We start from the raw sequence: 14,347 nt of genomic DNA, 5'->3' as shown, positions 1-14,347 counted from the left end.
AAAAATATTGTTTCTGCTTTTGTTCTTCCATGCTTGTCGTGTTCAGTTTGCTATTAAAAAGAGAGGGACTGGCAGGATTACCATGTACACTACTGAATGAGTAAGCAGATACATAATATACAACATTAGCACTAAAGGAATACATAACTCAAACAATCAATTTAAGGTTAACAGACACTTTAGGTATACATGATTTTTGCTAAGTATAGGCTAAGCACATTTGATTTAAGAGAGAAACTAGCCACCAGTCAAGGTATCTTTATTTTTCCACATGCAGCAAAGGTGGTGATTTAGATTTGATAAAGAAAGATCACTAATAAATTCTAAACTCTGATTCTGTGATAATTGTCTACATCCCTTTATGGACTACATAAGTGGTAGCCCTGTGTGTCATTTCTGTATGTTTCCTAAATTATTATTTTTTCCAATAGGTGACGGTTACAACCATTGGTTATGGAGACAAAGTTCCTCAGACATGGATTGGGAAAACAATAGCCTCTTGTTTTTCAGTCTTTGCAATCTCTTTCTTTGCATTGCCAGCGGTATGTTCTCCAGCTTACTTGGTGTACTTGCCTTTTTTGCTCTCCCTTTACCTATGTACTTGGTTACCTGTGTTCTTTCCTCCTTCAGGGTATCCTTGGTTCTGGTTTTGCTTTAAAAGTACAGCAAAAGCAACGTCAAAAGCACTTTAACCGCCAGATTCCAGCTGCAGCATCTCTCATACAGGTACAGTAATGAGCTCTATGTGGTTTTATGTGACAGCAGTCACAGCCCTGATGTACAGTAAAAAAGCTCTTTGCTATTCAAATGCATGTGCTTTAATATCAAATGTAAGTGTTTGACAAGAAAAGGCTGCATTTGATCTGCTTTGCCTTTAGTTCAAACGCACCTCAGTATAACTTGCAACGTCTAAATTGACGCAAAAAAGACAAGTAAATATCGCCTGCACTCAAATGTTGCGTAAGAGCCAAAAAGACGATGGCTAAATTGTTGGCATCTGAAGTCTTGCTGCCCTCTCAGGATGATGGATAATCACATAAACTGAAAGCATAAAAAACAAGAGAAAGTGCACCGACCTAGTGCAATATTGTAAAACATTTATTGGAAAATCGTTAAAACCACATCATACATTATACTCACAAGAGTAGGCTATGTAAAAGCATAAAACCAAAGGGTTCCTTCGGCTATCCAGAGACTGTAGGACCAAAATCCTTAAGACAAGCGAACTTGAAGGCGCCCATATAGAAAGGGCTAACTCGTTTCTTCCTCAGAGCCCCTCTTTCCGATAAATGTTTTACGATCTTGCACTAGGTCGGTGTGCCTTTCTCTTGTTTTTTTTATGCGTCCAAAGTGACGCAGCCCAATGTAAAGAAAGTCAAACACAGCCCTTAAAATGTTGTCTTAAACTAGGCTTTAATGAAATGCATTACTCATTTTTTACTCGGATATGGAGTTTATAAAACTCGCTAGAATTGCATCTGTTGTGATGAGGTTTTGCTCCTACTTGAGGTTTGTAGAAGTACAAGGTTTAGATTGGTGTGCGATTTGAACAATTACTATAGTTTTGGAATCACAGTGAGTCACCTGGGAAGATTTTTTGATGGAGTGCTCTACATGTATAAGTGCATCAACAGTGTGCTGTACCTGAACTCAGCTCTGCGTAATAGATTGAGTAAAACACTAGTGTCCTTTGTTTTGCAGACAGCATGGAGGTGTTATGCTGCAGAAAACCCAGATTCCACAACATGGAAAATGTACATCAGAAAGCCCTCACGGAGCCAACAAATTATGTCGCCTAGCCCCAAACCCAAGAAAACAGTATTGGTATAGTATAACTCTTCATTCTAGTAAGAATTGGGAATGGCAATGGAAAAGCAAAAGGCTTGTAAAGTGAAATTCCAGCTCACGTCTATTTAGCCTTAAAACCGTCCCCTCCAACCTCCTAAAACCTATGCTTAATAACGTGTAGAAAGATGTTCTGAAAATACACTTTCCTGTTTTCAGGCCGTTCCAGTCTGATCACATGATTTGGCTTCTCTGTGTCCACCTGTATGGCTCTAGGGGAGAGGAGGGAATGCCAACAACAGACGGGCCATAAGAGCCTCTGGGTGACGTCACTGTGCCAGACTCTATTAGCCGTTGTCTGAACACGCTTTCCTCTCCCTTGCAGCCGCTGCTGGCTGACACAAGGGAGATCATGTGACTGGACCAGTCTGGGAATAAGTAAGTATATACATCTTTCTTAAACATATTGGTAGCGGGGGGCGGGGGGGATTTCGGGTTAGTTTAGTACTAAAAATGTGTTTTTATTAAATTTTTAGTAAATTTTAATCCTAAAAATATACTTAAATATTGCCGGATAGTAGCTCTGCATCATTGCCTAATTGTGGCCCTCCAAGCATGTACCTGGGACTGGTAAGCATGAAGGAGTGAAACGACAAACACAAGGGCGCACCGGCCTAGTGCAATATCCTTAACACAGGATTATTAAAATGATGAATTAAAAATACTCACAAACAAGTTTTTGATAAAAGGCACATCAAACAAAGCATAAAATCCTCAGCATCGAGATCGGGATTCAATCGTCCCCTGAAGCTGTACAGGTTTACGCGTTTCGAGGCTGCGCCTCTTCTTCAGAGCCTTAAAGGCTATGACACAGCCTGAAGGAGTGAAGCATGAAGGAGTGACACAGCTGCAGCCCTATATTAATGGGCAGGAGCCGAGAGCTGATGTGTACAATGTGTGTCATGCGATCACAATGACAGAGTAAAAGCTTTTTGTAGTTAATATTTCTGCACCTAGCCATGTTCTCAGTATCTTGTCAGATCAGTTTTTAAAAAGTATATGCAATTCATGTTGGGTTACTGTGAAAGATGGGTCTTGTCAGACAGTGCCACTTAGATGTGAACCTAGCCGTAGAAAAAATTATATAAAAACAATAAAGCAGACAAAATAGACAGGGGAACTCTGAAAGTAGGGTCTAAAAAAAACAATACTGAACTCAAATAAAACGGGTACTTCACAAGAATATGAACACCTAATTATATAAATTGTATTAAATTATAATAAGATGAGAAAGGAAAAGTAATAGAATGATAAAGGTGCTTAAAGGGTTTCTAATCTATTACGGGTTTTTTTAACCTTGGGGCACTTTCACACCGGTTCGCTTCAAAACTGCCAGTAAGACACCTATGTGTTAATGGAGGGCTTTTGCTGTGCTTTTGGTGTGGTTTTTAAAGAACATGTGACTGAAAAACTGCACCAAAAATTTTTAGTGGGTGCACTTTTGAGACGCTTTTTCCTATTAATTTCAGTGGCGAGGGGCATTTTTGGTGCCCTTATTTTTTAGCTCCTCAAACATGCTCCAAAGATGCAAGCGCACCGCCCCAGTGTGAAAACGTTCAGGCTGGGTTCACACTATTGCAAAATGGTTTCTCCGAATCCAATTCGCATGTCAGGAGATTGTGACCAGCTCTCTATGGAGCCGGTTTACATATCTCCAGAGCGGCTCCAGAGCGAATTGTACAGGAGTCCTATGCGTCTTCCGGTCTGTTTCAGGTCCAAATTCAGCCAAAAATTCAGACTGAAATCGGACTTGAAACTGTGAACAGGAATGTACCAGACCCCCGCTGTGAGCCGCTCCATGCCGCAGGGTGAACCCAGCCTCATTTCTTGGGCTTTTAATGCGCGTTTTTTTTTATTTGTTAACACAAAAGCGCTTGCAAAACTCCTTAGTGTGAAAGTGAGAGCAGCCTAAATGCATTTTCTGAATTAAGGTAAAAAAATACTAGTTTCCTCCCTCCCCTCTCCCTGACACTTACCTGACAACTCCATTGATCCAGCGCTGTCCTCTCTCCTCTATACCCCGTTCTCACAGGTTTTGCTGAGAGCAGCGGGAGCCATGAAGGGCGAGAACAATAAACTAAAACTTTTTCCTAAAAAAAAAAAAATGAGCAGAATAATAACATGCCTTTTGCTAGCTACCTGTTTAAGTTTTGTACTTGTCGAGTAAATCTGTCATGAGCAATATAGGAGATGTTTTTTTTAACGGTTTTTATGCCTTTTTTTTTTATGAATATTTTATTAAAGGGAAAATTTTGTAGGACATTCTAATTACCTGGCAAAAACAACTGACCCAGAACAGTTATGCTAATTAGGAAAGACAAAGAAAAAGGCTTAATTCCTTTTGTGAGTATTTGTTCTTGGTCAGTGATTCAAACATAATAAAGCAATGATATTCGCATTACAGCCAAGTAACTAGCATTTTTAAAAGAAGAGGTTACTAATGGCAGGGTCCATGCTTCTTTTGACAGCTTTCTTATATCAGTAATTTTATGTACCTAGAATAATGGATGAGCCCATAAAATTGCTGTTTGCACGTGTAATGTAAGAATGTGTCATATTATAACCTTGGCAATGTTTATAGGTTAAAAGAAAGAAAATGCGCACAGAAAAAGAAGAGGGCTCCACAGAGAAAATGTTAAACATTCCTCATATTACATACGATCATGTGCAAGATGATCGAAAAAATTACTACTCAATGGAAGCCTATGAGAACACAGGTGATAAGAAATTTTCAATAGCCAACCATTTTTTTCTCTTCTTTTTCATGCATAATACAGAAATAAAACTGTTTTAAAGGGGTGTTTCCAGCCATATAGTTTAGCACGCAGATGAAACCTGTATGTAGAAAGGGTTTTACCTACCAAAAAAAAAGTGTCTCATTTTGGTGTGCTTTAGGGTGAACGCTTCCCCCAGAGCCTGTATCAACCCTTTCCCACCTTCTGTCTGCTTATGGACACTCACTAAAAGTCATGACCTGTGAAGTTTACTGTGGACCCACACCTTCTTTTTAGGCTCACTAAAAGGATAACCTTACATATTCCTAGGGCTTTAGAAATCTGTTTACTGGGTCTTGTGAACGCCTTGTTGCATACAAGGGCTGAAAAAATATTAGTAAGTCTCCTTTTGTTTTATGCCCGGAAGGCTATTACTTTACACTGGAAGAAAAAGGACCCGCCCACCAGTGGCAGCTGGTGCTCCATGGGCCGGGCGGGGGACCGCACCATACCAGCCCCCCCTCCGGACCACACCAGGCCGCATACCATACCCACACCTGACCCCCCCACCCCGTCAACGGCTTACTCAGATAAAAAAAATGAAGAGATTTCCAGTCACAACTTACCAACCAGCCAGCGACCAACCAAATTGACCTGTCTAACAGTATGTGTTAAAAACAGGGGTTTGGTTGCACACATTTGCAAATACATGCTTAAGCTGCAGGTCCCGACAAGGCACCCTGTAATCTGCAGTCCCTAACTCTACAATTTAAAGAGTCTCTACAGTGAGAGCACATGCATTTAATGGGATAGATGGAGGACAGGTGACTAGAGGGAGCCCACCCCTCCTTAAAGGCACAGGGTCACACTGAACACCCAGCACATCGCACAGTGGCCGCAAAGGTGTCAGTGCGTTGCCTGGCTCAATATAGATATCAATAATGCACAAAGTGGTCACCGCCTCCACCTATAACTGGTCTTAGTGGTAAGGAGCAGCTGTCCTCCATCTATCCTATTAAATGCATGTATTTGCAAATGTGTGCAACCAAACCCCTGTTTTTAACCCATACTGTTAGACAGGTCAATTCGGTTGGTCGCTGGCTGGTTGGTAAGTTGTGACTGGAAATCTCTTCGTTTTTTTTTTATCTGCGTCCGCCCTTCCAGTGCTCCTTACCACTAAGACTTTGTGCACCGGCTTACTCACCTTGCCCCACCCCCCCACCCACTCACTCACCCTACCTGGACATGTGCAGGGAGGGCAGGCAGCAGCAGCAAACGGTGGCTTTGGCTTCTTCCCCCTCAGTCTTCTGCGTCTCCTCCCTCCTCCTCCATGGCCAATGGCATGGTTTCTCCCAATCAGAAAATTGGTCTCCGGACCTGCTTCTTGATTGGCCAGGAGGAGGATCCCTGTGACAATAGCAAATATTCATTCGCTATTGTCACACAACTTAGTGGGCTCGGGGCACAGTGCTCTTTTTTTAGCCTATTAGAGCCTCTGGCTCTAATCACATGCTGAAAAAGAAAAAAAGCCCCATTGAACTTCATGAAACCGGCGCCCTGCATGTAGATTAGGGGACTGGACGCATGGATGGGGGGGGCGCTCCCCTGCGCCCCCAATGCACCAGCCACCATTGCCGCCCACTGTCTCTTTTTGGAAGTGACTGGTCAATAGTAACCTACCAATGTACAAAGAAACTTATGTACATAGGGGTGCCCAAGAAAATATGACAGGATATGGTCAGGGTGGTTGGCTGAACCGCTCATGGCCTTATAGGTGTATGGATAGATCTGTTGTATTCCCAGAATTAGGTTGGAAGTGAGCAGGGTACATAAGTCTAGTTGGAGATTACGCCAAAAGTGTTTTTTTTTTTTTTTTTTTTTTTTGATTACGTATGGGGGAAGGAAGGAAACCTTTTTTAATTTTTTTTTTCTATGTGTAGCTTGTACGTTAATGTTTTGTATGTATTAAAATTTTAATAAACAGATTTATATATATAAAAAAAAAAAAGATAACCACAGATGTCAGACAAGTGCAAAAACTAAAGTGAAATACAGTCGCAAAAGAATGCATTAGCGGTATACTATATGATTGCCATGGTAATTTTTTGTTGTGTATGGAACAACTGTGTTACTTGTGCACTGAAAACCCATGCCAGATTTTTATCTATCAGATCAAAAGACTACAAAAATGTATTTCTGGTCCACTAAGAGACACAGGGTTTACTTTCAAATTATTCTATCTGCAGGAGGGTTGGACACTGGAAAAAAAAATTTTTGATAGTGTCCTAGGTGGATGGACTTATTTTCTTCAGCTCTGCAGGGAAGTCTTCCTTATTTCTTCTTTTTTTTTTCTCTTGTCAAGATTCTTTACATCATTGCTAGAGCTGGTCCCAACCTTTGTAGCTATCTGGCGCTGCCTCTCCTCAGTCTGGCTTTTGGATTGCTGAAATCAGACCCGCTGTACTGGACATTGCTGTACTAGCCTGAAAGTGACCTTTAGGCACTAGGTTCTACAAAAGGCTCTTACCAGACCCCTTTCTGGTAACAACTTGGCTGCACAGCGTCTTCTGGTATCAGGGACATTGGCATTGTTTCAGCGCTTACCCTCTCTGACAACCCACTCTGTAAATGGAATGAGCACTGGGAACTACCTCATTTGTTTTGATCACTGGGCTCCTTTCAAAATCCCTGATTTCTTTAGGGTCGGCTGATGTAATTTGCTGGGAGAAGTGGCGCATGCACGGTCTTTCCCACCATTTAGTGTCAATGAAGCATCTCCCCACTGCATTTCTTGCATTCAAAAGAGCCATGTGGAACTCTGATCTTCAGTTCATTCCATTCCTACTTCCTGCCTACAGAGACTCTGGTCACCTTTGGCCATTTTACCCTTTCCAGCTGTTTGGGTTTTGTAAGTGTAACGAGACCCTTGCTCGCTCGCTTCCACTCTCCCGACACTCCTCTGTTTCTAGTGAGTCAACTTGCAGATCGCAACGTCTGATGGTTCGGTCAACCAAGGATCCGGGATCCGAACTACAGCTATGTGCCGTTCGGAATCCATTAGAACAAACACCAAGCAGGCTGTATGTAAGTTCAAACAGGAAGACCATTTATTGGAAGCACACAGCACACTTTTATACAGAATTTGGAACATCCTGCCCCCAACAACCGCTTTCCCATTGGTCAATTGCACAGTACATGCCGTTGTCGTTCAGGTCCACCTTAGCCATGCAAATGAGGACTTGAAAATGAGTCAGCAGGGATTGGTCAGATAGCTTGAGTAGAAGGACTGTTATGTGTAATGAGACAGAAGCCCCCAGGGGACAATCAATGTACACAATAGCCAGACACAGAACAATGGTTCCATAACGAGCCCCCAATACACATTACTCTGAGTGTCAATACATCCCTTAGCAGACAACAGGTGAGTTCATTAGCACACCCGACAATAGGTGAATGGAAAGCCACCTCAGACAAAAGCAAAATTGTTAGACAGTCAGTCTCCTCATTGAACTTCTTGGAATGACCATATTAGGAGTTGTACTTCCTGGTCAAAGACCTCTTGGCAAATTGGAACAAATCTCAATATTTCTATATGGAGACCTTGCTGACAAATATGAAGCAATCCAAACCATCACCCTTCTGTCCTTAAATTCCAGTGACGGTGAACACCGTCACAGTAAGTACCTGAAGTCTTACCTCAAACCCCAAGCTTCCTTAGCTCTGCCAAGTGGGACCAAGTCAGCCATAGTTTCCTGGACTCACTTAAGACTTTTTGGCCCCAATCACCTGGTTTCTCACAACAGAGACTCGAGGAGCGCTGATGATTTTGAGACCATTTTGGCTTTTATTGATGCAGTACATACAACTCTGAATCTGGAAATTCAGCCTACTGTCTCCAGTCTCGCCTATTTCTTAGATCATACAGCTGCAAAAATCTTTCCTTTGCACCCAGTTTTTGAGGTATTCCTATGTGAATTAGAAACACCCTGGTGTGCCCTAACACTTCCCAAACCCTTACCAGACTTGTTCATGTTGGGAAGAGATTTTGTCAAACAGTGGTATGCACCCACTGTGGATTTATGAATGGATTACCTTAACAGGGAAACCAAAAGAGCAGTGGAGGGAGTTACTAAATTTTGGGATCATACTTGTCAGCAGTTGGAATCCCTATTTAAAACCTGGTATTTGCTTGCAGGCCTTACCTTTCACCCTGTTTTGGCTGTGACTTTGATCTGTTGAACTATAGCAGAATGGTAAAAACCCTATAAAATAATTATTTCCTCTGTGGCAACGGATCCTTTCCTGATTGAGCTTGTGTAGCATATGCATCATTACAATTCAACTATAATGGCTTTCTGGAAGCATCTTGACCTGTCTCCCGTCTGGGTCTTTTGTCAATACATATGTGGAGATCATGCTAGTTAATGTCTTAAATTCAGACAGCACAACCAAGCAGTGCCAGAACCAAATAATCTTTGAAGGACCATGTCTTTTCCAACCAACCCTTGATATGATTATCAAAGATATTCCAGAAGGAAATAGCGCCCACCTTCCTTTAAAGTAAGAAAATTACAGAAAGGTTGACTAAGTCTCCTTACTCTATTGCCTAGGTAAGAAGCCTGCTAAACCCTCAGAAAAGCCTCCCTTTAACCGTCTTGTGCCTCCTCACAGATTAGTAGATCTACGGTACCCTCTGCTCCTTTTGGGACTCCTGAATTAAGGGGGCATTGCCCTAACTCCTGAGCTTTTTTGATCATTACTGTCCTGGCCTGGTCATTACTGTCCCTTTTGCTTCTTTTGAGACCTTTAAGTCCAATTGTTTAAAAAGAAAAAAACAGGCTCTCCTAAAGGGAGGCACCAGTAGAAGCACTGACTAGCACACTAAATGAGACCTGCACACTCTGAAAGAAATATATATACTAAAAACCTCACTTTTTTTGCAACTAAATCTTGTAACAATATAATTGAATAATCACTCATATAGTGACATCTATGTCAACAAAATTGCAGTAATATTGATAAAAAATATCAAACCAGAGACCTGTATTTAAAGCTAAACCAAATATTCATTACAACAATGAAAATATAATCTAGCCAAACATATCAAACTATTTGATCAGAAATCAAATGGTGTAATTCGAATTGGTATATGGACAAAAATAACGAGGAAAAAACCTTACTGAAAACATGCAAAATTGCGTCATTTAGGCCTGCAGTTTTATTTAATTAAGGCTCCATGTACACAGGACGCTGGAAACGGCCGTTTAGGAGCAGTTGGGCATTTTTTTCAGAAGCCCCTGAACGCAGCTCCATGTTATCTTATCTGTCCATGTACACATGGTCGTTTACAGTCATTTGCAGGCAGTTGCGTTCAGGGATGTTTTTTAGAACGCAATTATTTGCGTTCGAACGTGTGTTTCCCGGCGTTTCAAATGCAAAAACGCGACCGAACGCGTCCGAACGCGATGACCCGCGTTTAGCGTTCGCTTTTTTCCATTTTAAAGGGGAATAATTTTTTTGACCTCTAGGAACGGTTCTAAACGCAAACGCCCGCTAAACGCGGGTACAAACGTCCTAAAAATTCCAGCATTCAAAGGGACTTTGAACAACGTCCCGTGTACATGGAGCCTTACTGTATAGAGCCATCTGGGTTTGTTATTGGAGAATCTTGTCCAGATTACTACCTCTTAGATTTACTTTACTGTCCCGAACAGGACATATGTTAAAGTTGAGCATTTTTGTTCTGTTTATATAGAACATGTCTAGTAACACAAGACTGTAGATTGGCAAACATCATATTTTTCACATGTTCATGTATGTAAAGCTGTATTTTTGTTTTATTAGCTTAGTAACTACCACAATTACATTTAAGCATTATAAAAAAAAAACTGCGTAAATATAGTTCCTTTTAGTTGGGAGTACAATCGGGTAGCTATTCTCTACAAATCTACAGTGTAACTATTGCACTGAAAAGTAAAATATTTCTGACAACAAAATGTTGGTTTCTTTTTCTGAAAGCGGCTGTGTGCCAAATGGTTGCTTATGGAGGTTGTGCATCTAAAAGTCCTTTTTGGTGCACTGGTTTCTCAAACAGATATGACACATTTTATAAGAATTAGGCATCTTTAATACACCACCAAAGCAAAAATACCTCAATCTCAATAACACCCAGCCACCATTGATCAACGCATAAATCCAATCCCTTTCTTGACCCGATCATCCCATTTACCACTGCCCTAGCTAGTCAAGTGCTTGATGATTTCGAGCCCCCCAATGTCAATTTGAACCTTATGACAACTTATTGGTCTTGAATACTGATATTATTATACTCAGATATATTGTTTTTTCTCTCTTCCTAAACCCCCCCCCCCTCATTCCGTATCTACTACACCCTCGTACACACCCACACCTCCACTCCCAGATGCTTCTTGTTTTTCTCCTCTTTTAAAATGTTATACCCTTCTACAATTCTACAACCTCGATTCCAAAAAAGTTTACATGCTGTGTAAAATCTTAATAAAAACAGAATGCGATGATTTGTACATATCCTAAACTCAGATTTTACTCCCAATAGAGTATAGAAAACATATCAAATGTTCAAGTCCATTCAGTTTTTATTTAGGTTGTAGACTTGTAGTGATTTGTCTACTTCCTTTTCCCCTTTAGAAAGGAAATAATGGATATTTTGATTTGCCACATTTCTATTAGTGGTAGAGTGTCGTTTATTCTGTGCTATACATAGATTTAATCTATCCCCTCTTAAACATCTTAATGGTTAACTTTAATTTCCCACATTCTAAATACATCTAGTTTTCCCAAGGGCATTGGATTTCTCGGTGGATGCCTTGGAAGACTGCATTAGGCAACTTTCCCAGGTGGGCACCATGTCTGTCCACCTGAGAAGGAAGTGGCAGAACGTCTCTGCAAGAAGCAAATCTAGAGGCTGCCCTTTTGAGGGCAGTTGCTTGTTTGGACTATCCTTGAATGCCTTTATCCAGAAGATGACGTGGAGAAAAGCATGCTCTTATCCCTAGTAGAAGACAAAGGTGACAGATTAGAATCTGGGGACGCCTTTTGTAATGGGCAAGCCTCGGGCTGTAAAAGCCTATGTCCTAGTTCTCTAAAAGGAACTGGACCCCCAAGGCATTTAAAGGTATCTTCAGAGCCATAGAGAGAGTGGTTTTCTTTGCAGCTCTGGAAAGGCTTCTGTCCCAGGGGGTCGTCGCATCTGTATTGGAGGGGGGAGAGGTCTCACAGCTTCTATTCCAACCGGTTTATAGTTCCAAGTCAAACAGACTTCTGGTCTATTCTGGCATTCAATAGTCTTAAGTTTCCGAAAGTACAAAAAATTCAGGAAGAAGTCCATCCAGTCATTGGTTTGCTTCATCAGGGGGATTTCCTGGTGTCTGTAAATGGCAAAAATGCCCACTCACATCCCAGTTTCCTAATTTGCAGTGGTTGGTCGCCAGTGCCAGTTTTTGGCATTGGCCTGTTCACAGCCTCCAGAATGTTTACCAAGGTGTAGGCTCTTGTTCTGGAGTTTTTCTGAGCACTCAGCTCTAAAGCTGTTGTCAAACAGCCAGCAGATGGTAAAGGACCTTGAAATGTTCAGTTAGGTGCTGAGCCTTCAGAAGATGGCTTTGGGTCTGACACAATGTCTGGAGTACTTCGGTTTAATCTGCAACATGCAGGTGAACTGCCTGTCTCTCCGATCCCAGATGAAGGCCCCTGAGGTTAGTGGAAAATCCATTCATACAGATCTGCATTCCATTCATACAGATCTGCATGAAGGTGCTGAAAAAGATGATAGCAGCCTGCAGTGCTGTTTCACTCCAGAGCTCTTCAACTAAATATGCTGTTAGTATGGGCAAATATTGGGTGTTTTTGGACCTGTGAATGCATCTGACTCTCAGGACCTGATTGGCTCAAGTAGATGCTGTATACCAAGAGATCCTTGCTTTAAGTTATTTGGAAATTCATGATACCAAATGCCAGCCATGTGGGGCTGGGGGGTGGGAACCTCTCAGTTCAAGGAAGGTGGTCATCAAAGGTGCAGAAATCGCAGTTGATCAACATTTTGAAACTTCAAGCAATTCGGTTGGTTCGCCTACACTGAAGTTTATACCTTCACCCGGTGACATTCATAGAGATTTGAGAATTGCTTGTGTCCCTAATGAATGATTAAGAAAAGGCATTTTTCAAGCTACATGCAGCCCTCTCCTAAACATGCTGATTTTGTGTGACTGTCATGCTGGACAGCTTTCATATCTTCAGGCTATGACCCAGAAAGTATGTGAAACGGGAGTTGCTGTACACTTTTTCTTGGCTAGTAATGGTGAAGGTATTAAAAATAAGCTATCTGTGTGACTGTCAGGCAACTAGTTTTTTCAGGAGAAGGTGAGTAATGGCCGCCACCCTATTTCTCTCATCCTCATTTTTCTTTAAGAATTCGAACTGAAGTAGTAGGTGGGGGTGGCCATTTTTTTTTTTTTTTTTTTAACACTGATAGGAACACATGCAGTTTGCTTTAGGGAGTGCCCCATGCCCCATACATCCTAGGCACTGGAGCACAAATGTAAAGGGTTATGTGTTTTCAGGTTCATTTCGAGGGTTAAGTGTAAAGGTTTAGAAATGCATGGTCAGTAAACCGAACTTGGTATGCTCTACGTGTCTTAAAAAGATTTTAGTGCTTACACTTGCTCCCTTTATTACTGCATTCTGTATACTTAGGTAAGTCTTTTTCCGTTATTTCCCAACACCTCGGACAGTCCTGGAAGTGGCTGAAAACCCCCTGCTCATGATGTGAGTATTGTTTTTCCAGGCAGCAAGGGACATCTCCCGCTACGAGATGTCTAAAAAGTTTGATGAATGGTATCGGGAAACAAACCAAACAAAAGTTACAAACAAATTGCCTTTTGTTGGCCTTCAAAATGATCACCATCCTTCACAACAGACTTTTGGCAACGTTCATAAAGCTTCTGAAAAATGTCTGCAAAGGCATCGTTATTAATCGATCACAGAACCGCTGTCACACATTGTCTTGGATTGGCACCATGTCTGCAAAACGTTCACCTTTCATGACTCTCTTCAGGCGTGGAAACCGAAGTCAGCAGGGTCAAAGGGAAGACTGTAAATGCTATTCCATTGATTGCCGCCTAAATTTCGGATCAAATTAGTAGCACCAGGTCTCCTCCTCTGTGACGATGGTTTACAGAAAGGATGGATCTTGGTCACGCATGGTAATGAAATCTCCAGAGGTTTCCATCAGTTTTGCTTTCTGTCAGCTTTTTGCAGCACAAACCGGGAACAGATCTTCCACTTACCCGTGTCTTTGCGGACAATGGTGCGCACCGTGTCCTTGGTAATGCCCAATTTGACCTCGATCAATCATAGTCCATCGCTGATCTCGTGCCAGCATCTGTAGCACTCGCTCGATCATGTCTGGGGTTCTGCTTGTGGGCGGCCAACCTGAGCATGGCTCATCCTCAGTAGTTTCCTTCCCTTCATGAAAGTGTTTGAACCAGTCATAAACACTTTTTCTGCTTACGGCTTCTGTCCCATACACTTGCATCAATATTTCATGCGTCTGTCATAGTTTTCCTCAATTAGTAGCAGAACTTGATGTTTACTCATTGCTCCATTGCACTGTGACCCTACCTCTCACACTGCCTATGCTCGGCTGCCCACAGCAGGTTTACCCTGACAATCACCTGTATTCCACACCAGGTGGAGCTTCTCGGCGTGTTTCTGGATAGCCATGTGTATGCGCACGCACCTGGCCCATATTG

The 14,347-nt window shown here is 41.8% G+C and overlaps 1 protein-coding gene across 1 annotated transcript in view; it reads left to right on the top strand.

Moving 5' to 3' along the window:
- KCNQ1 (potassium voltage-gated channel subfamily Q member 1) overlaps window positions 1-14,347 on the top strand; it is a 227,823-nt gene that overhangs the window by 189,554 nt on the left and 23,922 nt on the right. The window contains exons 9-12 of the mRNA XM_082270391.1: window positions 432-542; window positions 631-726; window positions 1,702-1,824; window positions 4,427-4,562. Coding sequence (XP_082126517.1) covers window positions 432-542; window positions 631-726; window positions 1,702-1,824; window positions 4,427-4,562 — 466 coding nt within the window. The remainder of the gene's footprint in view (window positions 1-431; window positions 543-630; window positions 727-1,701; window positions 1,825-4,426; window positions 4,563-14,347) is intronic.

This window comes from Pelophylax lessonae (genome assembly GCF_965119305.1).
Source record: "Pelophylax lessonae genome assembly, chromosome: 10".
Classification (NCBI taxonomy): Eukaryota; Metazoa; Chordata; class Amphibia; order Anura; family Ranidae; genus Pelophylax; species Pelophylax lessonae.
The sequence above is the reverse complement of the archived record's forward strand: the minus strand, read 5'-3'. Positions and strand labels throughout refer to the sequence as shown.